Consider the following 24,524-nt stretch of genomic DNA (forward strand, 5'->3'; position numbering starts at 1 on the left):
GTGCTATGTTCATGGGGGCCATAGAAGTCTACAGCGTGCCACCGGTGAGCACAAACTTTACACAGTGAATCAACTGGGAAGGCACAGGACTTGATGGAAATGAACTGTGAGTAAGCGCCCAGAATCACCAGGCCACCTTAGAGCCTTTCTCCCTGTTGTCAGTCAATAAAGACTGTTAGAAACCCTACAGCGTCCTGTCATCTATTTAGGCCACAACACAAGATTACTGGTAAATAACTTTCCAATTTCTGTTCTCCAGAAATATCTTCTGTGTTTCTAAGGGCAATAAGCAACGTGTGGGTCGCGATAGGACCAGCAAGGCCAATGTGCAGAGGAGGGCAGGGGGTGACCACGGCAGAGCAAGGATAAGAGGAAAGTCAATGTTCTGTAATAAATTAAGTATGCGAAGGGGAGCCGCGACCAGCAGTTGTCATTTAAGGTGTAGACACAGAGAAAAGGGTAAATGTCAGTGTTCCTGGCCACGGCGCTTAGTACCTCCAACATGGCCACCGACCTGACATGGCCATTTGTATGCGCGATGAAGGATTGCTTTCCCGTCTTCGGGAATCCCAGTCTCCGGAGGTGTAGTGCGCGTGCGCGGCTAGCAGAGATCGTATGCTGAGTCCTCGTTCCCCATCTGCGCGCGCACATCGCACTTCCGCATCTAACCGCCACCGCAACCCGAACCGACCTGTTCCACCAGTACACGCGGCGCCTCAACCAAGCCTGGTTGTGAGCCACGCCCGCTGTACCAGTGTCGAATCTTCAATGGCCCGAATGGATCTATGACTCCGCCTCATCACAAGAAAGTCGTCAATTATTCATAAGATGGTGTCCGGGGCATGGTTCCATTGGCCGGCCGTGGCGCACGCCTGGTTAGGCTGTGCCTCGGTCGGTGAGGGTTCTGGAGAGTGAATGAGCCGGGAGGTGTAGAGGCCAGAGTGCGGCATGGTGCCTGCACGGGACCATTAAGAGACGCAGATCCCTGGTCATGGCGCCTCTCGAAGCCCCCTTCCTTGGCCTCCTCCTGCTTATTGGGGCCGTTTCAGGAGCCCTCGGTTCCGGGTTTGCAGAGAAGGTGATCTGGGCTATTAACGCCGGTGGGGAAGCGCACGTGGACGTGCACGGAATCCACTACAAGAAGGACCCGCTGGAGGGGAGAGTGGGAAGAGGTGAGGCAGTTGCTGCCTGGGAGGGGGAGGGGCAAGTGCTATGGTGCCTGGTGGGCGAGGGAGACGTGGCGAGCGCAGAGACAGCGAGGTGGAGGTTAGGAGTTGCATGGAGCGGTGCTTGGCTATAACAGCAGCGGGGAGTGGGTAGCGGCTCGTAGGGGGTGTATAGGCAGTGGGCACGATCTGAACCCTGACAGGTGTCAGCCGCTGAGCCAGACTCGCTAGCAGCACCTGGTTACCAGCTGCTGATGGGGAGAGCCGTTTCAGCTTGTTGAAGATACTGGCCAGAGAGGCAATTTCATCTGCATTCCACTCTTGTGCTTTTATTATAGAAATCCAGGGCGTTCTTGGAGTTTGTCCAGCTTAACTTTATTTGGAGGAACAACGCATTGGCTGCATGATCCCATCGCCTTGCAACTGAGAGCCCTTGATTTGAAAAGTGGTTAAAATGCCTTTGTACGAAGGCTGAATACGTTTTAAATATCATGTTCTGTTTGAATGTGCATATTAGGGTGATATACGTTCTTATTTTAGCTTTCTCTTACCAGAGGCGAACTGGCAGCCTAGTCCTGCCACAAAATGCTAACCAATTCTCCTCTGAACAAGAGTGGCAATGTCCTTTTTCTTTGTTGGGTGGCAAAGTGAACCTGTGCCTACTCTTCATGACTTGGGGTTAAAGGATAGTTCCGGGACTTTTTTTTATTGTCCCTACGGTTCGGCCATGTGTTTTTAAGCATAACTCGGTAGATCGTAGAAAACTTTCCTATGGACTTTACCCGATTTTTCGTCCATTATCGCACTCGAAATCAGCCGCCATTTTCTGATAATCCTATCATTTCCCCCCATCGCCCTGGCTCACCTGCTTTTGCGGCACTAAATCAAATCCCCCGCCCCTGAAACAGACTTTATCAAAACATTCATATTCCCCGCCTCTATCCGTGACGTGACTGTGCTGCGTAGGCAAACGCGCCCAGGCGTCTTCTACGCGACTCCACACAGAACCCGGAAATCAACACAGATTAGCTCACAACACCGCGCGCCACAATTCGGAATATGAAACTGTACTTTTAAATCAAACCGCAAGATTGTAAATTTGGTAAAGTACATTTATTTGACATCAAATGTTTTGAGAATATTCAGCGATTTTCATTTTTATTTGCTCACGTTCCAAAAAGTTCGTTTTGAGGCACGCGATGTTCCTTTGCTGTACACAGGGTCTTAGATCATCTCACAATACAGCGCCACAATTCGGAATATGAAACTGTGGTTTAAAAGCAAACGGCAAGATTGTACATTTGGCAAAGTACATTTATTGGACATCAAATGTTTAGAGAATATTCAGCGATTTGCATTTTTCTTTGCTCTCGATCCAAAATAGTTCGTCTTGAGGCAAGCGATGTTCGTGTGCAGTACACACGGTGTTGGTTTACGATAAAATAAGCTCTTCGGTCACACTGATAATCGCATGGCTGTTCCAACAACGAGGCACTAGGCCACCACAACGGTCTGTATGTTGCATCTAGCCGTTAGTACCTCGTAAGGGCATACTTGTACTTGGCGATCGTCCCATAAAATGGTCAAGGTGGTAACGTTGTTCACGCGGAGAAGCAACTGGCGGTTAAAAAAGCCATCCGCCGGTGTCTGGTACTCGTGACACATACAATAATGAATGATGTACCTGTTTGAAAAACATAAAAAATGAAATTAGTCTCACCATCAGATCTTTATTAAAATTATTCATTTTATATATTAGGTCGGGAAATTATTTCATAGCTAGGACAGTGCAACTGGGTATTATACGTCAAGGGGGGGCTGTAGGATACTGAGACAGTCCCCCAGTGCAGGGGTTGACAGGGAGGCAGTGCAGGTGGAGAGTGGAAGGGCCCAGGACCGAGGTCGCAGACAGTGGACCAGTTGTAGCAGGGGAGAGAGAAAGCAGAAGCAAAGAGGAAGGTTTTGAGGTGCTTCCGTAAAAGGAGATGGTTCTCCTCAAGATAGTGCGCGGTACAAAACAATATGCCACATAGAACGAACAAGTACAACTAAACCCGTCTTTAAAGCTACTGTATAGTAATTAAATTGCGGTATAAACTCATCTAAAGAGTTACTTACATTATATTTGCATTTTCCATTGTGTCTGTGCGTAGGGCAGCCCCGAAATACCACTCCTTCTATGGCGACGTTATTTCTTCTAATGAACGAACATTAAATGGCTTTCGTTTCTGAAATTTTATTCATTATAGTTTCTTACGTTATTGCACCACACCCCCAAAAAGAAGTCTTTCGGGATGGTCCCGGCCTGTCAAGGTCAAATAACAATAGAACCTTATACTGAGTCGTGGGCCATTCCGGCACCCGAGCAAAAAATCAAAGCAGCTGACCTTCACTTTGAACGAGCACACATTCCTAGTTAGCTACATTCAGTGTAAGGCCATCTCACAGGACTTGAAATTTACACTCCATCTTTGCATTTTGTCTGCATGCTTTGCAGCCCCATAGAACCATAAATACGGATACATTCTATATTTTTTGAAAAATGACTTATATTACTGTTTGGTTTAATTTAATGCGCAAATGAACAAGGTTGGATAGACACATTGCATGTACACTGAGCAATCACTTTTATTTACACAATACATAGCTACACATATTCAATGGGCCTGCGACATGAGGAGACTCGAGAGCAAAGTCACAGGTGACACCCGGGTGGTTCGCACTACTGCACGGTGAAGGGAGGGGCAAGGGTGGAGAGACACATTGCATGTACACTGAGCAATCACTTTTATTTACACATTACATAGATGCACATATTCAATGGGCCTGCGACATGAGGAGATTCGAGAGAACAGACAATCAAATGACAATCATTTAAACCGTGATGTGTATTTCTCAATGAGCTCTGCTTTAGGTGGACATGGAACAGAGGCAATGTTGGGTGGCAATGCAGTTGTCCCCTGCACAGGTTCGTTCACAACTCCATGTATGTGCCTATCTAGGACATCAACAATAAGTCTCTCAATAAACTCATATTGCATATCCTCAAACACTGGTTTGATCACCCATTGTTTACTTCTTTTAGTGAAGGCCTTATTGTAGCGAAGCGTCCCTAAAGTTCCGGTCGTCCTACTTTGTTGACGGCCAACATTATGGTTATGTGCCAAGACCGCTAGAAGAGTCCGATTTATCATGCCCTCCATGCCAAAATGCAATCGTTTTGGCCTGTACTTTAGGCACATATTGTGGAACACCTCCAAATCTCCTGTGTGGCAGAATTCCGTGAGTCCCCTCAAATCTCTTGTTATAGTTTTATCAAATACAATCTTTTCAATGGCTTTGTGAGTGGGTGATGAAGGAATCAACCACTTCTTCTTCCGTGCCTCCTCTGTGGACAAATGGCCATGTTCACAATTGTGGAAATGTTGGTTTGTGGTCCAGTGGTGAACGTTGATACAGTGTAGCATTACTGACCGCCATTTTTCCAGTAGAATTTCCAACGACCCGCCACATGTTTTTGAGCTCCACCAAAGATGGTTGCTGATTGACTTGGACCACTGTGAAATACCTTGCATATCTTTTTTTTTACCTGCAGCCGACATTTTTTTATTGATTGTTTTTGCAAGATGCCAAAAGTCAAATTGGTGATTTTATATTTTTGTACTCTTCTCTCATTGTCTTGGCAATTGAAACGTGTCTGTCCGTGGCTATCAGGTCGATCACCATTCCCCGCGATTGTAGTTCTTGCAATGATGCTACAAAGCCAACTTTCTCCATGGCCACTGAGGATGTACTTTGTGACACCTGCAGGACCACCGAACTCACAATTTTCTTACTTTCCATGTCCTGAAAGTGGTAGGTGCAGTACTTGGCTGAAAATCCTGGGCTGTCGCACTGTCCATCACCGGCTAGCCTGAACCGTTTGCCCGCGAATGTACTATCAATAGACATTTTTTCCATTCTCCAAGCTTCGCTAATGGCTGGAAATAGATAATCGGTTTGGTATTTGTAGAACTGAGTTTTCGCAATGAAATGGATTCCCACAAACTGAAAGAAAGACTCTAACTTTTTAAAACTTGAACCACTAAAAAGTGCAGCCGCTGCACAAAGTAGATTGCCTGCTGGCAGTTGCCCCAGCATGGGTTGTGCAGACCATGAGAAAGGATGATATTTTGTACAGGTGGCATGTATTTTAAGGTTAGTGCCTCGAATTGCACGAGTCACATTAATCAATGGCTCCCCACATACTTCCCCACCAACCGAATGCCCACATTTCATCCGAATAATAATATCAATCAAACAACTATCGAATACAATGAATTTGGCCTCTTTCCTTATACTGTCACTCTGCATCCCAGCTGGTTCGGCCTGTAACGTTGAGGACATGTCACTCACATGAAAGGTAGAATCTCTGATATCGTCTTCCGCTATGTTCAGTGATATTGATGGTGTTTCATTGTCGTCCACTTCATTCTCTTCCATTGCAACATCTGTTCCTTCTCCGGCGATGGGTGAATAAAACAATTTCTTCAACTTTCTCGCAGTCTTAGTTTTTGCGGGTGTGGATTCTGTGAATTGATCTCCGACTGCATCCGAACTACCAGGAGGACATTCACTATCGATGGCTGGATGTGGTATAGCTCCGTTGTCAATCACTTCATATTCTTCCCATTGGCACGATGCATCTCAAGTCCCTGCCAAAAGGTTTGACAAGCAACATCTCTCGTTCGCTTCACTGTCTGTGTAGATCTAGTTCGTACACCCACTCGCAACTAGAGGACAGATTGGAAAAGGGATGTTCAGTTTAAACACAACTTACAGTATTGAACTATTAACAGTGAAAAACAACATAATATAGTGACCAGGACACTAACCTTCTTTTGCTTTCTTTTCTTTGAAACTTTCTTGCCTCGAACTTCAACATCGGGACGCTGTTGCTCCGACTCGTGTGTGCATGTCTCCACTTCCTCTTGCGCTGCAACGACTATATTTTCATGATAAGCACATCCATCACGCACTGACGCTCCATCGACTCCCTGAAACATAGAACTTTCATTAGTATGTATAATAATATTGAAAACACAAAATGTACTTGGGGACCAATACCCACGTACATCTCAATAGCAAAACACGAATGAACGCTTTGTGTAGAACATTCAAACGACAATTATTCACGCATTGTTGATCTAGTTAGATGGAACTGTCAAGATCCATACCTCGGGCTCCTCATAGACTTCCATTGATGATATTATTGAAGATGATGCTTCAGTAACTCTCTGAAACACAGTAATTGCATTAGTATGGTTTTCTATTTTGTTAAAAAGAACATACACTTTGTGCAGGCGTCAACGGCTCATCTAAATAGACCTGCACAAATGATCAGTTGTCTATAATAAATAATGGATATCTAAATATGATTCGATTTGCTCGATCGTTGGAAGTGTCACCACCCAGAAATCTGCATCACCTACTAGGGGTGATGTTCTTGTAGAAGAAGCTCCGTCATCTCCCTGAAACATAGTACTTGCGTTAATAAAGAAGGAAGTATAGCGGATGTAATCACGTCATATGATTTCGCTTGATCGAACTGTCAGTATCCATACCTCGAAATGCATAAGAACATCAAGGGATGATGTAACTGCGGTGCACACTTCTGCAAGCTGTTGCGCCGACCCGTAACTGCATGCTCCCCCTTCTTCTTGGACTAATGCTCCATCGACTCCCTGAAACATAGGACTTTCATTAGTAATGAACACAATATTGAAAAAAGAAGACACATATAGGAGGGCGACGACAGAAGGACATATCAATGGCTAAAAACGAAAGAAACATTGTGTGTAACAATCACGCTACAAGAATGCAAGATCTGATGATCTCCATTGATGGAACTGTCCGGAAACGTACCTCGAGCATCTGAGTGACATCAACGGTTGTCATCAATGCGTTGGACTCCTCAGCATCTCCCTGAAAGACAGTACTTGCATTATTTTGGATAACAATAATTATAACTGAAAACAAATACTAGAGGACGAGTACAAGGGTGTACCATTAGGTAAAATAATTACACGATAAATTAAAACTATTGATTTACATGCCTAAAACAAGTCAGTGGCAGAATAGCCAAGTAAGATTACCCGATAGGCGCTTAAAGTGGCTGATGACTGCAATAACGACACGGATGGAGAATCTTCCGCCTTCATATTGAGTGGATACATAAATGGGGAAATTATTGTTAGCTAATGCTACACACTACCGCAAGGCCGAGAGATAAATACGTAAACTTGACTCACCAGTGGAGGGATGTGGACGAATAGAGTGGGAATAGCGGTTGAGAGCAATTTTCGCCTCGCTCGCGGTGTGTTCTTCTTTATTAGCAATGATGTGGAGTACATGTCTGAGCTAAAGTGCCTGCTGCAGATGCGGTATCGATCACCCCTCTTGTCCGCAAAGACTTCTAGGACTCTACTTTCAAGCTCAGACGGTGGATATCCGCAATATCGGACCCATTCTCTTATCTGATCTATTGTCTTAGGGAAAACATGCATTATAGTACCTTCAGATTTATTATGGGTCTTCGAAGGGCAACCGCCAATGGAACAGGCAGGCATTGTGGAAAGTTCTGAAAAGTAAAGATCAACAATTCTCTATGAATACCAATGTGTTAAAAAATTAAATGACACATAAAAGGTTCAATGCAAGGATCATTTTCATTCTTGGAACTATACACGTTATTCACATGCGGATAAGTATTTGAATAACTTTAAAAAAATAGAAAAATAATTTGACTAAACTCAGAACATGTGACTAGTTCCTTGCATGTACTGTCTTGAACGAAAAGAAATTGGACGCAAAATGATTATGGTACATGGCCTTACCTTGACGAACAAACAGTTAGATTCCGGGATCAGAGTAGTTTCTTGTCGTAGAACAGGGAGCAGTTCACAGGTTGCAAACTGACGAGTTTCCTCGAAGTGGTCACGGAAGTTCACAGAGACGAAGAGCAGATAACCAGCACCTTCACGGGTTGACTAGCAAAGCGCAAAGAAGTTCTCATTAGAAATATGAAGTGGGTTATAAAGAATTCGAAACAGGGGTGTGTTTGTGAATGAATGACGTGTATATGTCGTGGCATTATGCGGTTTGCAGGGGGCCGTCCAGCGTGAGGGGGATGCTTGGCAGGAGACACGGGGTCTGGAGGTAGACATGGGAACAACAACCCATGCTCTATAGACCACTTTGAAGTGTACATGGTCTTTGGCACCTCTTGGCCTTTATTGCTCCCTGACAGCTCCACTTGCCAGCACAAGTACCCCGGTGCGAACTGCCTTTGATAGGGCGGGGGGTGGATTGGGGCGGTGGTCGTGCAGACAAGACACAGGAAGACTCGTGAATGGAGACACACTTATGTGGATTGCAGGGGGGCGTCCAGCATGAGGGGGGATGCTTGGCAGGAGACACGGGGTCTGGAGGTAGACATGGGAACAACAACCCATGCTCTATAGACCACTTTGAAGTGTACATGGTCTTTGGCACCTCTTGGCCTTTATTGCTCCCTGACAGCTCCACTTGCCAGCACAAGTACCCCGGTGCGAACTGCCTTTGATAGGGCGGGGGGTGGATTGGGGCGGTGGTCGTGCAGACAAGACACAGGAAGACTCGTGAATGGAGACACACTTATGTGGATTGCAGGGGGGCGTCCAGCGTGAGGGGGATGCTTGGCAGGAGACACGGGGTCTGGAGGTAGACATGGGAACAACAACCCATGCTCTATAGACCACTTTGAAGTGTACATGGTCTTTGGCACCTCTTGGCCTTTATCGCTCCCTGACAGCTCCACTTGCCAGCACAAGTACCCCGGTGCGAACTGCCTTTGATAGGGCGGGGGGTGGATTGGGGCGGTGGTCGTGCAGACAAGACTCGTTTGCCGCAGGGCCTCACCAAGGAGAGGCCATCTAACTGCATGTAAGAGGCAGGCTGCAGGATCTAGTACATGGAAGGCAGGGGGTTGAGTTTATAAATACCTCACCGTCCCAGGAGAATATATGGGTGCAGTTCACCCTGGAGACCCTGGATGCCTAGGCTTGATGCCAACCCGCAAAGTAACATATGTATGTCTGCTGCATATGGGTTCAACGGTTATGTGGATTGAAGGTGGGCGGCCAGCGTGAGGGAGGATGCTGGCCGGAGACATGTGGTGTGACAAGACAAGGCACAGGAAGACTATTCAATGGAGACACACTAGATTCATTTAAAAAATCAAAACAACCATTGTTAAAATATATGTTGGGTTTTATTTTAGATCTTAATTTCAATTGAACATAAATAATAAACATTACACATTGTAAAGTTCCGGTTGCAGCACATCCAGGGAAAATCCGCGGTATTGTCCACTGTCGCTGGGGAAATGTTGTCTAATGGCAAGTACCGCACAGGCAGGTATTACTCTCCGAACGCGGTGTCCGAGCCTCCCGTGAAGCCACCAAGTGAAGCAACGATAGGCCACCAGCCTGTACCACCTGTGAAAAAGAAAGATGCAAACTGTATTAAAATGACAAAACTTTCTTATCACTGTCGATTCAGGTAAAAAATGTCATTCTGCTTTGAAAAAAATTCTATCTAGAAAATGCACAATATGGAACCAATTTACATGCATTCGAATGATATGTAGATGTAATTTTATATGTGGGAGACGACCATGAAATAGTAGTGGCATCACTGACATCACAACCAGAGTATACTTACTCGTTACTCGGATTACGCGGACCAACAGTGCCGCGAAGTTCGTGCATAAGCACCATCATCATCCTCAACACGGTCCGTGAGAGGCAGGCTTCCCTGAACTCTGGCAGCTCGGTTATGCATTGCGGACTTGGCTCGCCTTCCGAAATGTAGGCCAAGCACCCGGAATTTTCACGGCAGCAGCAGTTCTCCTCAGTTGGCATTAGCTCGCACCGATTGCACGTGCACCAGGTGGAGACGCCGTCCATGCGACATGGTCCAGGCTCTTCATCCGTTGACTGGTCCTCCCAACTGCCGTCCGAATCCCCATCGTTTTCGCGTGCTTGCCTTTCCAGTAGTTCTTCCTCGGTGTGCTCGGGCTCGTACATATACGGCATTATTGTAGCCATTGTGTGGTAAAGAAAGTAAAATAATTTACAGAGATGGTACAGGTGTTCACAAGGCCTAGAAGCGGCAAAGGTAGCTGACCAGAGCACAGAAATGAGTCACAGAATACTCAAAGTAAAACAGAGAGAGTAATGGAATCGAAAATCTGCTGCTGTGTATTGTGAAACGGTGTGTTTATACTTATTGAGGAAAGAGGCGTCCTGCCATTTCCATGGCGATACTTCATTAGCTGAAGCGCAGCGATTGTTGACACGAAACGTGCTTTGGCGTTGGGAAATGGGCGGTACGCGTCTGCTGATGTCAGGCTCAGGGGCGGGGGATTTGATTTAGTGCCGCAAAAGCAGGTGAGCCAGGGCGATGGGGGGGAAATGATAGGATTATCAGAAAATGGCGGCTGATTTCGAGTGCGATAATGGACGAAAAGTCGGGTAAGGTCCATAGGAAAGTTTTCTACGATCTACCGAGTTATGCTTAAAAACACATGGCCGAACCGTAGGGACAATAAAAAAAAAAGTCCCGGAACTATCCTTTAACCCTGAAGTCTTTTACAAACCGAAGTGGTGCCTAGGTGACATTGGTCTCCCAGGGGTACATTGAAGGTGAAAACTGCAGAATCGCAGTGGTGGACGAAACGCAGAGGGGATTGAGGTGCAATTGGGGGCCTTATGCTAAGGGTAAAGAGACTATAAAGAACTTGTTAAATTGAGCGAGTGGTTATCCGATACCAGTTTCATAAGAGGGAATGGTTGTGAAAAGGGTGTTGCATGTTGCTTGAGACAGTTGAAGGAGTGGGTCATTGCTGAGGGGTGTGTGTTGTATGCTGACTGAAGAGGATTGGGTATGCAGAAGATTTCATTTACTTGGGTGGGGTTAAGAGTGTGGCATTTAATATTCGTACAGTGGGTTGCTGAGGATGGGATGTGTTGTTGTGGAGTGGGCGCTTGTTGAGGTTCAGTTGCTCAATCGCATTGAAGGCGGTTCAGGATTTGGGATAAGTTGCTTAAGGATTTGAAGACTGGTCCAGGTTGTCAGGGGAGAGTTAATGAGGGGGCTAATTTCTCGAGGGTAAGTGATATGTAGTTTGAGTGGAGGACGCATGCGGGAAAAGTCCCGGTTGCAAAGGAGCGGTTGGCAGATGCTGATAGGTGAGAAGGTAGGCTGAAGGCAACAGTTGCATATGTCTGAGCACTGCTTGCCATAGGATATGTATTTGACAGATGTATCTCACAGAAGTTGATCTAAAATGAATACCTAATGGTGCCTTTTTTTTTTTTAAGAGAAAAAATAGGGCTGGCTTGAACAATATATGATGATTGCCTAAATTGCATCCACAAAAAGCGAGCAATTTTCTCTACTGTGGTGCACCTCTTAATGTATTTTTAGGGGTTTTCGGTTGGGACTGGTGGAGGGTGGATTTGTTTTATTATTGAGGTGTAAATATTTCCCACAAATAAGCCAGTGTGACCGAGCCTAGCCTCCCCACCTCCTTGAGAACAATTTTTGAGCAATAGGTTAACATGGTGCATTTTACGTTCACTCTTATTGTAAAATTGAGTAAAACGCCAGACTGTTTGCAGTTGGTTTTGTAAGGTAACTAAAAAAAAAATAGATTCAAGGCGCCAACAGTGCAGAGGAGCATTTCCACAATGCCTTTGCCCACAATATATACCAGTACAAAAAACACGTCCATGCTGGCTGCATCAATATATGCTAGTATTCATACATAAGAGCATACTCCTCTTTGCTGTGCCCATAATGCCAGTAATGGTACTATATAAAACCTGTCCATGTTGGTTTTGTCAATATAAGGCAGTATCCCTGCCGTAAGAACATACTCCACTTGGCTTTGCCATTAAAAATGCCTAGAGCAATATGAAAACATGCCCAAAATGCCAGTCTAGCCACTTATCATGCCTGCTTTATCAAAGATGCCGAGTAAAAAATGCTGCCACCATGGCATTGTATTTTACTGGGCATCTTTGATTTTACCTTCATATGCACAAACACACGCGTACACCACATACATCAAGCAATATTCACTCTTATCATTCACACCGCATTTCTCAACTTCAGTCCCAATCTGGACTCTGCTCCTCGCGGCGCACTGACCCCCCCCCCCGAGGAAGCACAACAGCTCCTGCGTCAATGGAACCAGGAAGCAGAGCGCTTTGTGCACATGGGCGCAGGAGCCAGAGCACCTGAACTGTTTTAGTGTGTGTGTGGAGGTGCGGGAGCACTAGCGTTCAGACATGCAATTCCCTAGTGGGCCGTGCAAGGCTGGGGAAGCGGAGGTCCACCAGCCTTGTCTATTGGACATGCATGTTGGGGAACAAACACTTGCAAAGGGAAACCATGTTTCCCGTTGACAGCTTAACCCAGCCCAGGAGCTCACTTAGCTGCCGGAAGCAGCTGTGGGAGTATTCATTCTTGACACTGGGCTGCTCGTTGGCTCCCCCACAGTGGGCAAGAGTATGACATGTCGGCGCCCCCTCGCACATTATGGGCAAACTGTCACTGATATTGGAGTTGGTCAGCTTTGTATTGCATGAGTCTCACTTTTTTGCAGAAGTAGTTTGATCTGAATTATGTAGGTCCTGGCGCTTCATCTTTTAATTCATACTAAATAATGGGCCAAGTTATGGGTCCACTTTGACGTAACTCAACAGTAATGGGCGTACTCTTAATATTTGCTGTGTGAGAACAATATCTGAAGTTGTCACCTCTGTCTTCTAAGTAATCACTTTAAAAAAAATATATATAATTAGGGGGCAGCTCCCGGGTGCCTTTTTCCCGCCCCCCAAACCTCGCTTGCTCGCTTCCCTGGCGGCTGCTGTGCGTTTAACTCGGCGGCTTGGTCGCTTGTAGGGATACTACACCAAGGGCTTGCTTCTTTCACACCCCTTCTTGGGTATTTGGAAAGTTCAACAGTATGCCAGCAAAGTTGGAGAAATATGAAACGGCATGACAGCAGACCCATATATTTAGGGCATACAATGACCCCCAATTCAAAGCGTTATGGTACCATCACTTACATAAGTTCAGCACACAACTTCATCCGTTAATAAACTTCAAATGCCTTAGGAATTGTAGATATGGACAGTATACCATCAAAGTTGGATGCATGTGGAACGGAATGCCACCAACTCATGTCATTTATACACCATCAGTGAATAAACCTCAAACGCTCTACGGATTGCAGATTTGGACAGCATACCTCAAAGTGGGCCAAATATGGAACGAAATGACACCAGGACCATGTCTGTAAGACATGGGATGAACACAATAAAAAAAAAAAAAAAAAAATTAAATAAATAATAATTGTTACATGAAATCCTCACTTATGATTTTCAATTATAGGGTTGAATTAGAGCAAATAAGCAAAACCTGTACGTTACGAGACTGCACTCATGCTGGTCTTCAACTTTCTCTCTGATGCTCACCACTCCAAACTCTCTTCTATACGCCTCCCTTCGGACTTCTCTTCTGCTTTCAACATAGTATACCTCTCCTCACTGTTCAGTACATCGGATTTTGCAAATCTGATCTTTCAGAGAACACCTCCTACGTAGAAGGACAATCATTTAAAATATCATGGAACTCTCAAACATCTGACACAACCCTTCTCCCTGTCCGTGTCCCCTAAGATATCCGTCCTCAAATCCCTGCTCTTCACCTCTATACCTCTGCCATAGGAAGGCTTGTCTCATCTTTTGGCTTCCACAATCACCTAATTTCTGATGGCACTCAAATATGTGTTCCTTCCCTCCTTCACCTCGAACCATCTCGAAGGATTGCGAACTTTCACTGTAATTGGTCACTGATTGGCTCTTTGCTGCCTCATGCTAAATTCTTTAAAAAACAAAGTCCTCTTTCTCTCTGCTTCCAATGCCATTGCTATCTCCTCCACGCCTGAACTTATTGCTCCCTTGCACGAAACTCGCAATCTTGGGGTCATCTTTGATGGTGACCTCAGACTACTTCACAAGCCTACTCCTTGGTCTTCTTCTCTACTCCTTTCTCCCTCTAGAGAAAGTCCTCAACTTTGCTACCCACACTCTATACAACCTAGCCAGACCCTCACCCACTTCTGCCTACTGACAACCTGCTGGTTGGCTCTTCATGCACAACCCCTTTCTATATGTGTATATATTTTTTTCCACTGTTTGTGTTGTCCCTGGTACAGGTCTCACTTTTTTTACCCTCCATAAACTCATTCACCGGTTGTTCTCGTCTTTGTGCTATTCTACGGACACCCTTTGCAGGAATGCCCCTGCCTCGATTGAAATGGACACCCCTGTTTTTCAAATAAATACAAAATGCTCCCACTTGGCGTTCATTTGGTAACTTGTTTAAAACATTTTTTAATCACCATCTACCTTTTTTGAGGCATATTGGAACATAAAGTCCCCGTGCGGTGTTTATTTCTTTCTGTTCATTGTCCCTTTTTATATACTTAAAAAATGTTTTTCTTTCTAGTCGATGTAGACTAACTTTGGTTGACCACCACTCGCTGTAAATTCATACTTTCATGCAACTCTCCTCACTTGGCTTTTAAAGGATTAACATCACACTTCCATATGGCTAGGTGTTGTGGTTGTGTCTCGGTATGGAAGGGAGATGTTGTTGCTTGAATGATGAGCAGCTCAGGAGAATGTTGTGTGGTTCTGTGAGTGAATCTTCCATGAGTGTCAGTTGGGGGCCTGAGCTGGTATGATAGGATGGCCGGTGGGTCTGCTCCTTTGTATGTAATGTAATTACCTGTCCAGTCTCATGTACTGCTGTATATACCAAAGAGAAACTGCTTTACTGTACCAATGTATAATAATGCTCCACCTGGACAAACCAATGGCTCCACAGCAGGTCTGTGTTTGAGTGCTGAGCCCTACTTGAATGACAAATTGGAGATTTCACAACACTAGTTTGCTTAAATTGATTTACATTTCCAATTCGCACCACAATGGACATTGCCAAAACATGTGTCCAAATGGCAGTACATGTGCCTTACTGTTGCGCAGGATCTCTTCGACCTAGGTGTTTTGCAACAGTTTGTTGGCAATGTTGGTGAGTTATTTACGGCTGGGGTGTAACGCATGTCGTTTTTGTGAAAAATGTGGTCGTGCCCCCCCCCCCACCCGTAATCGCAGCTACCAAGAGAAATGCAGCCCATGAGCAAGTACTAGGGGCCCCTAACGGCTGGTTGTCAAATAGGTCTCTGGCTGGTTGATTCGACGATTACTGCGTTTCAAGAACTGGTGCAGTTAATTTCCCAATGGGAGAGGCTGCAGGTCATATCAGTCTTTGTTTTCATAAATCTAATATCTCCCAGGAAATGTATTCACTCTGCACTTTAGTAAATGAATACTGATTTTGCAATTTCGAAGCTAGCCATTCCAGTAAGCAGATGGGGGGGGGGGAGGGGGTCAAGCGTGGAAGTTTTTCTGGCTACCTTGGGTGAAAGAGGTGCAGAAAGTTTATAGTACAATCCGAGTATGTTGAAGAAGCGCATGGGTCTCGCAGAGCAAGATGTAGGATAAGCAGTGCACATTTTTTCCCCACCTACATTACTTCCAGCAACCATAATTTTCCTTGATTACTGGTTGTCTGATGGAATGGATCCGTAGTAGCCGTACCACCAAAGAGAACGTGAGTATTTTGCAATAGGCTTATCAAGTTTCAAGGTCCGTTGTACAACACCGGGGCGTCCGCCTGGTCCACCATTCATTCCCCAACTGTCATTAATTAGAATACCCCACCCGCACATACATACAATAACATTCCGGTTAGGAATGCACCTTCACGCGACACAACAACTTCATAAGGGCAACACTCGCATCCAGCTCACACACCAGAATACAACAACCAGTGTTTGCGTTTCCCGCCCAACAACCTGCTTTGAGAGCCGCATGCTCAGGCAGAATGCTTTGCTATTCACTTCTTTTACCCCTTCTGCACAAGAGAAAGGTCGTTATTTTTATCAGAAGGAGCTAAAACCAGCAGCTAGGTGTTGGGCATCACCCAGTAGGCAGGGGCTACTGGCTGGGAACCATGAAATACACAGTGCACCCACGAGTAGCACGTTTTAAACGTGTGGCCATTATTTGATACATTATGTTAAAATGTGTCCAAATTCTTTTACATTCAAACACTCAGTTAATGTCATGTATGCATGTTTGTCAGGCACCAGTGGGCCTCGGGAGCTAAAAGTAGCTCTTGGCAGCTATTGGTTTTAAATTAACCCGGCTCTTCTAAGGTAGAAGCAGGAGCTTAATGGCTCCCAGCGATTTTTAACCCGGTTTGCATAAATCACACATTTCCTAACCTCAAGAATGATTTGATGAACCAAAGACTAAAGCAGCTCTTGGGTTTCAAACACCACTCGGTGTTGCAAATACAACTCGTGAGATGCAAATTATAACTTTATCTGATATGTGTCCTAAGGCTCCTTTTTAGAGACATTAAATGTCACAAATGGCCCGGGAAGTCAAACATAGCTCCTGGTAGTTGTTGGTGTCAAGAGGAGCTAAACGACTCCCAGCAATTTCGATCTTTGTTCACACGGATGTGCAGAGCTTTCAGAATTTTGGTATGTTTTTTTGCTGGAAAGTGTGTGATGGTGCCCCTTTGCCCAACTCCTACATTTTGTAAAGTACGTACTTTCATTTACAATAATAGTTTTACACAGGTTGCATTTTGCAAAATGTACTCTTCCCCAAGCGCTGTTGAGAACTTTGGTTCGGCGTGACCAGGCAAGGGTATATGGTAAATGCAGTCAGTCCAAACCGCACCCTAGGGCACAATTGCGACAAATGAGTTGCGGATGCACTTAGTCACATTCTGGTGGGCTCTGAAAGAAAGCACGAGTATCGACTGCAGAAGAAGTGCATAAGGGAAATGTCTTTCTAGCAAACATCATTTGTTGTGACACTTCCCTGAACGCCTCCCCTTCTATGGCTTGTAGCCAGTACCCCGAGTGAAGACTTGGCAGTTACTTGTTTTAAAAAATGTAGGATTTGTATTGACTATCTTGGAAGCGTGAAATCTCCGCTTGAGTTACCAATGTACTGATTCCACCATTTCGTGTACGCGTATAATTGGGCCTGTGGAAGAAGGCACAAGTTGCTCACTGCATCCAGAAAGCTTTTCAATGGTGGAAACCCTGACATTTAGTAAACAGTATTTCGGGCAAGGTTATGATTACACATATTGAATAAGTTATTGATTTTATTTACACCACTTTCAGTAATGGAACAAACCTTTTTGAGAATGGCTTACAGGCCTACTTTTTGGTGTGCTTCATTGATGAATGTAGGACCATGACAGAGAAACATGGTGGCTTCCTTTGAAACTGCACTATGACCAGACCAGGTGGTAGAAGGCTGTCGAGTTTTTTTTTTTTCCCCTTCTGGCATTGGGCACTGCCTTCTGACAGTTTCCAGAATCCGCTTTTTATGTATATGAATACCGCTGACTGTCAACATCAAAAAAGCACTTTAGGCTTAGTTGGAAGCGCTTTGTGTTGCAGTTTCATTGCTCGTTTACCAAATTCATACACAGTGATGTTAAGTCGGTCTTCAGTTGCGGGTGTTAGTGCACGAGTTTAGTATGATCAGGGTGGTCCTGAACACTGTGTTGAGTTGGAGGTGCAAATGGCCAGTCCGTCTCGGATCCCTCTGGGTTCTGTTAAGTATTGAGCGAGTTTGACATCCCAGAGATCGTAATGTGACCTTTTTATTCTCTGCTTTTTTTTTGCAGCCTCAGACTACGGGCTGAAGCTCCCGATTTTACGGTCCAGTCCTGAAGACCAGGTCCTATACCAGACTGAACGGTACAATGAAGAGACGTTTGGCTACGAGGTCCCCATCAAGGACGAGGGGGACTACGTTGTGGTGGTGAAGTTCGCTGAGGTTTATTTTGCACAGTCTCAGCAGAAGGTTAGCCCGTTCACTGACTTTGACTGTTATTTTTAAATATCCGATATTGGCAGTCCATCGGCCATGTTTTGTTTGATTGTGTAGCGCTTATGCTGCATGGAACAGCTGAAGGTGAGAGTGAGGAAAGAAGGGGACCAAAACATTGATTGCTTGAGTGCTGCGCAGCATCAAAGCAGACTGGTATAAAGTAAAGGAGCGAATGAGTAAAATAATGTATTTTGGTAGTTCTGGAGACTGCCCCATACAAGCTGATGACACTGCATCCATGCCAGGAAAGGCCAATATTGCTCTTTGCATGCCGAACGGAATACTTTCTTGTACAAGGTAAGAAGGTTACTTCAAAAACGTTTATTTTTCTCTGCAGGTTTTTGATGTTCGTTTAAACGGCCATGTTGTAGTCAAAGATTTGGACATTTTTGACCGAGTGGGACACAGCACTGCCCATGACGAGATCATCCCAGTCAGCGTGAGGAAGGGTAAACTCAGCGTGCAGGGCGAGGTGTCCACGTTCACTGGGAAACTCCAAATAGAATTTGTGAAGGTTTGTGTTGCATGATACTGCTATATAAATCCGCAAAGTCCTCGTTTATGTATACATGGTGTGAAGCACATCGAAATGCTGTGTACACAAACTAAAATGGAGGGAGCTCCAATGTTCTACATGGACAAAGCATGTGTTGGTGTGACAAGGATGGTGTTTTAGCCCCAAAGCTTTTTCTTTGCTTGAGTCCCCAGGTCGGGCCTTTGTCGCCTAAAGATAATCGTCCAGTTAATTGTCTTGGCTGGAACACAAAATTAGTGTAAACTTATTTTTGGTGTGAGATGGTCGTTTTCCATAAGTCTGCTTCCAGGAATAGCTGCTTATTTGTGGGACTTTCTGATAGTGATATCAGGTTTCCCAACCGCTTTGGAAGCCCCCTTTGTGAGTTGTTTACTTGTTTTATCTTGATTTCCTGTACTCCGTAATGTAATTTGGTAACTTTTTATTGTACTAAATGTATATCTTGGCGGTTTTTGGAGCTCGCCATCTAGTGTTTTCCTTGGCTTCGCCCGAGCTTCATAAGCCTGTAAAAAGGGCGAAGTGTAGGCCATTTTAGAACCTGCACTGCGCCACACCATCTTGAAACCTAGAATTCATAATTTCACAACCCTGATTGGCCCCAGTTGAGTTTGTATTTTTACAGGCTCGTGTCTAGATACACTAGCCAAAGAGAGATTTTTCGACATTCTGCTTCAATGCATATTTTTTCTGAACAAGAAGTGTCTCTTCTGCAGCTTTAGCGAGATTTCTTGCTCTGCCTCTGCATGGCAGGTGTGCTTGTGGCTGGGCTGTGGGAGGATTTTGGTTTCCTTTAGTCAGATGTGATTTGTATTCTTTCTACATGACAGCACTTGTGTAACCCTCACTTTAAAGGTAAACCTATTTAGACTCTTATGCACATTTAGTAATGATATTGGTTTGTCTCTCTCTCTCTCTCTCTCTCTCTGTAGGGGTACTACGATAATCCTAAAGTATGTGCCATACTCATTATGAAAGGCACCCAAGATGGTAAGTGGGGGCTGCAGTATCTGCTTAGAGTATTGTGTGCTTATACTGTTTTGGTGTGGGGGTAAAACAAATCCTTTCAGCTGATTGCAATAGGCCATTTAGTCATTTTGAGCACTGCCTAACCAGGCCTCAGAATGTCCGCTTATCGATGGTGATAGTGAATGAACTCGTAACGAGTAAGACATGGCATACTGTCTGTGTAGATTTGAGAGACAGAATGACTTTATTCCTCGCTAGTAGTTTGCAACTTGACCCCTGGGCTTACTATAAAAGTTACGATCTATGATTTCTAGATGTTTTACTACACTATGATCTAGTTATAGACCACTCTAAGCTCAAGAGTATGCAGCCACAAGCTGCACTGACCAATATTTTGTGTAGCCTAAGACTTCCCTTCAGTGACCATCTGTGGGACGCTCACTTTTGTCGGTTCATATCTGCAACTTTTCGGAGGAGTTCACTCCTTGCCCTCCTTTTACTTCTATACACCCTTTTTTGTGCCCATGTTTTACTGTCGTTCAGTTTGTCATAGCCTGCCCTGTTTTGGGCCCTTTACTGCCCCTAATTCCCTTCCATGGCCACTGTCCCATTGCATGTTTGCTTTTCCTTCTCTCCCATATTTGCATCACCACCCACCCTTCTGCTTGCCATTAATGAATGATTGTCTGATTGGTGGTTCGGTCTACCTTCATGTTTTTTCTTCTCTTTATAGATGTACCAAAGCTGCTGCCTCACCCTGGCCTGGAAAAAAAGGAGGAGGAAGAAGAGGAGGAGGAATATGAGGAAGGTTCTAGCTCAAAGAAGCAAGTGAATAGAAACCGAGTGCAGTCTGGCCCGCGTACCCCGAATCCCTATGCTTCGGACAACAGCAGCCTTATGTTTCCCATTTTGGTGGCCTTTGGGGTCTTCATTCCCACACTCTTCTGCCTCTGTCGGTTGTGAAGACTGCCTCCCCAGCACAGTTCACCAGCCTGAGGGGAGGAGCCCAAGGGCTGGGGAAAAGAGAACCAAACACTTTGGTTCTGAATTCTTCATATTTTCGTAATTTATAAATGAGAACAGTAACCCTTTGGCAGTGTAAAGGGTGCGTACAGGTACGAGTTGCAGGTAGCAGTAAGTCATCTGTGAGTGGTACCTAGCTCTTGGGTCCCTCAGGCTGCATAGTTCCTCGTCGGGTACACTGGACACAGCCCGTTTCCTACTAGTGCAAGCCTGAGGACACATTACGTCAGAAGGATTTCCATCTGTGATCTAGGTGCTAGCATCCCAGCAAAGCAAGAATGAGAGAGACTGAACACAGGGTATGGACCGTGCGGCAGATAAATGTTTCTCTGCTTCATTGGAGAAATGGTTTAGGAAGGATCTCCTGTGATATAGGTCCTACAAAAAAAATCCAACTTTGGCTATATCATTTGCTCACAAGCAGACTTTTTGGGAACGCCTATCATCTGCACATTGTGTGGGCTTTGTGAGAGAAGGAGTGGCCAGACTTTAAGTATGTAATTAATTTTGGCAAAGGCCAGCCTGGCTTGATTCCATCTGAGAGAATGTGCACTGCGTAAGCAGATGTCCCCTGATTGCGGTGTATGTGTGAGAAACCGTTGGAATTTGGTATTTGTACAAATTGATTCTTTTTTTAATTTGAGAATGGATTTTGTTTTTAAAGGTGTTTATTGTGTGCTCAACATTATATCCCACACTTCCCCAGTGTGTGATGGCTACCACCCCATATTGGCGGGCTGCAAACTGATTCTTACACTGTTTAACAAAAAGGTGCTGCCAGCATTGGATGTATGTGCCTCTCCGCATATGTTACCCACCCTTTCCCCTCCCCTCCTCCCACACTGCTGATGTATTCATTACTTGCCCAAAATCTCAGTTTTTTCATTTACCTGGATGGACTGGAACCTGGATTGCAGTAAGCTGGGCTATGTTTTCCTCCTGTGCCACAAGCCCTACCTGAAGTTTCCTTCTGGTGATGGGTAAACACTATGTGCATGTTTTCTCTACATTTTGTAAGTCTTCTGACGGTGTGGGTGGAGTTATCAAGCCCCATTAATCCTCCAGTACTGGACTACTCACTTTAGACCATGCCTTTACCATGATGGGCAAGGGCAGCAGTGCCTATAGTGTGCATATGCCTCTAGTTTGTCCACACTATGCTCAAGCCCAGGTCTACTCAAATGGAGGCAAATTGGCCTGCAAAGGAGTGCCCTAAATGTAGGTGCTCACTTCTGAGTCAGTAGGTTCTACCAAAGCTCCTTCAATATGATCAGGTACCCTGGGCTTGATTAGTGGGCTCATCTGCTTTCAAAGGTCATGTATATGCAGACCGTGGATCTGATTACAGCAATTGTAATCAAGGGTTTAATATACCCTGTTCTTGTGTAAATGGCACGACCACTAAAGAAGGTTTCTGCGCCTGTGCTGCCTCTTGAACAAAGCTATCCCTCATCTCGGTGACAATCTCAAATAAACCATAGCAAAATAATTGCAAGGCTTGGTACGCACTTGCTCTGTCCTTGGTACTGTCGCCCTATGTGTCCAGACTTTGCAGTTTTAACTTTGCTCTTAAGTTTCACCTGAAGGCTCCTATAAATGATATCCCTTAAGCCATAAAGTGTAAGGTTGGGATGGCTTCTGTTGTTTTTTTTTATTATAAATTTGTTTTTTTGGTCCTGGATTCTCTTTAATTAGATTTTTCACTTGTCTGTGTCTAATTTAGGCAATAGGAAACTTCGGTTTCCTATGGCCTGACCAAGCACCAAGGCGAGTTCTCCTCCCTCCCCCTCTTGCCCCAACGTTCTACTTTAAGGCTCTTGCGAGTCTTGGTTGCCAGCAAGGACTGGGTATGCAATGGAAAGGCTGTGGTCTGGTTCACACAACACGTGTGTGCCAGACATCACAGTGGCCCATCAGGCACAAATAAAATGATTTGAACTTTTTGCACGTTTTTAGTAACTGTTTATGAAACAGTTAAGGACCGCTCAATAGTTGGATAACCTGCCTTCTTTGCAGCCTCTTCTCAGTCGACCACCCTTCCCCCCCCTATGATTCCTCAAAGAACATAGCAGTTGTTTGGTTGACCCTCATCTAATAAAACGCTCAAGGCAAGGGGTAAAGTGCCCCACTTATACTGTGGTGTATTCATGGGGGCATAGCCTTTACATTCTGCACCAGCAACCACCAAAAGGATGCGTGTTAAGCAAAAGTGGAAAACAGGACCGTCCCTCCAACAACTGTTGACTTTACGGCACCTCTTCTAGAATGCCCATTCAGTTTCAAGGTTGCATCCTAAAGTGGTCATTTTGCTTAACGTTTTGCATAGGATTTCCAATGCTGATTTCTTGTTTCACATTGGTGTGCTGCCCTGGGCAAAGGTAAGTGCCTGTTCTCCTTCATGTGGAGAATGTTGGCAGGTTAATACCACAGCATGAGGTGAATACATCCTATATCTGGGATGTAATGGGCTGGGGCATAGCACCTTCTGTTAGAAGGCACAGACCGTCTATTGGACTGGTGGGCATTTAAATAGCATTGCAAGACCTTGCTGATGCAGTGCGGCCTGTCTCCAGAGTGTTGGCTGTGCGCCATGCTTGACTGCATCGACAGTCAACAATGTTACCAGCCTTTTGATGAGGGTGATTTCCTTCCACACTGTGTTTTCTAAACTGGGATAGTTGCCCCTCATTGGCCCTCGGTTGTTTCAACTTTTTTGTGCACTCGGTATGCACAAGCGTAGAAACGAAAATGGATGGCTATCATGAAGTGGCCTAAAAAGATGTACACAATTCATATCAACTTGCCGTGGACAAATATCGGAAGACCTCTGCTGGAATCCACGATGGGCATGGCGACTCGTTAAATTGCTCATGCTTCTGCAGTCTGTTCAACATTCACCATCGGATCGCATTGATAACCTAGTACCTTGGTCCAAGTTTCATTTCTGTTTTTTCTCTGTTCTGCCACTGAAGCGGCTAGAACACTGAAACATCTCTAGCTCATGGGTGGAGAATCAAGGGGAGCATGCTAGGTGTTTGCAAACATTTGTGCACACGTTTACCAAAACTAGTCACTGCTGTGAATGCACCCTGCATTTCAAGTTATGATGTGCATTTAGAAAAAATTCAGTTCCTCACTGAGAACATTCAGGAGGGTTGCCTTGAGTGACTACTTGGCATCAGTGAAATTTAAAGGATGCCTACTTCTGAAAGCTTGAGGACCCAGTGTGCAACATAGTTTACATACAGGAGTGAGCACTGTCCTTTGAATCAACCGCTCACCATTTCATTCTGTTTCTGTGCAAAGAGTGCCACTGTACTTTCCACAATCCAGGTTATTTACATCACCACACATTTAGTTCTTGCCTTGAATAAATTGACTTGTTCCACAACATTGCTTCATGTTGCTTTCAACCATCACTTTGAGATTACCAATGTTCTATTCTTGCTCAGTCAACCCGCCGAAGTGGAGATTGCTGAAATGGATAAGTGGCACAGTGCAATGCTAGATGTTCACCATTAAAAAAATATCTTGTTCATGGTCTCTTGCGTCTGGCTAGTATCCTTGTGCCATACTGAATACGGGAGACCACACAGTATTACTTTTCTTTGGATCTGTACATGAAGGTTCAAATTCTTCCAGTTCTCATCTCCTCCATGTATTGGTGAACTCTGGGTTCTATTGTTACCGCTGGATTCTTGGTGTTCCCATGTGTAGTTCCCTGCACTGCTACACTCCATAAACGATTTC

The 24,524-nt window shown here is 44.9% G+C and overlaps 1 protein-coding gene across 1 annotated transcript; it reads left to right on the forward strand.

Moving 5' to 3' along the window:
* Positions 1 to 867: 867 nt before the first annotated feature.
* MLEC (malectin) lies at positions 868 to 24,317 on the forward strand. The gene is made up of 5 exons (XM_069619778.1): positions 868 to 1,172; positions 18,045 to 18,223; positions 18,588 to 18,764; positions 19,715 to 19,772; positions 20,485 to 24,317. Exons 1-5 carry the CDS (start codon positions 992 to 994, stop codon positions 20,712 to 20,714), a joined length of 825 nt encoding a protein of 274 aa, XP_069475879.1. The 5' UTR covers positions 868 to 991; the 3' UTR covers positions 20,715 to 24,317.
* The last annotated feature ends 207 nt before the right edge of the window (positions 24,318 to 24,524 follow it).

Source organism: Ambystoma mexicanum, chromosome 10 (genome assembly GCF_040938575.1).
Source record: "Ambystoma mexicanum isolate Mex_15411 chromosome 10, UKY_AmexF1_1, whole genome shotgun sequence".
NCBI classification, from domain to species: domain Eukaryota; kingdom Metazoa; phylum Chordata; class Amphibia; order Caudata; family Ambystomatidae; genus Ambystoma; species Ambystoma mexicanum.

Bases quoted from the DNA above. Each gene is read 5' to 3' on its own strand.
- MLEC (XM_069619778.1), top strand. From the start codon at position 992: ATGGCGCCTCTCGAAGCCCCCTTCCTTGGCCTCCTCCTGCTTATTGGG. The intron at 18,224-18,587 runs GTTAGCCCGTTC...TTTTCTCTGCAG, and splicing joins TTGCACAGTCTCAGCAGAAG to GTTTTTGATGTTCGTTTAAA. The intron at 19,773-20,484 runs GTAAGTGGGGGC...TTCTCTTTATAG, and splicing joins TATGAAAGGCACCCAAGATG to ATGTACCAAAGCTGCTGCCT.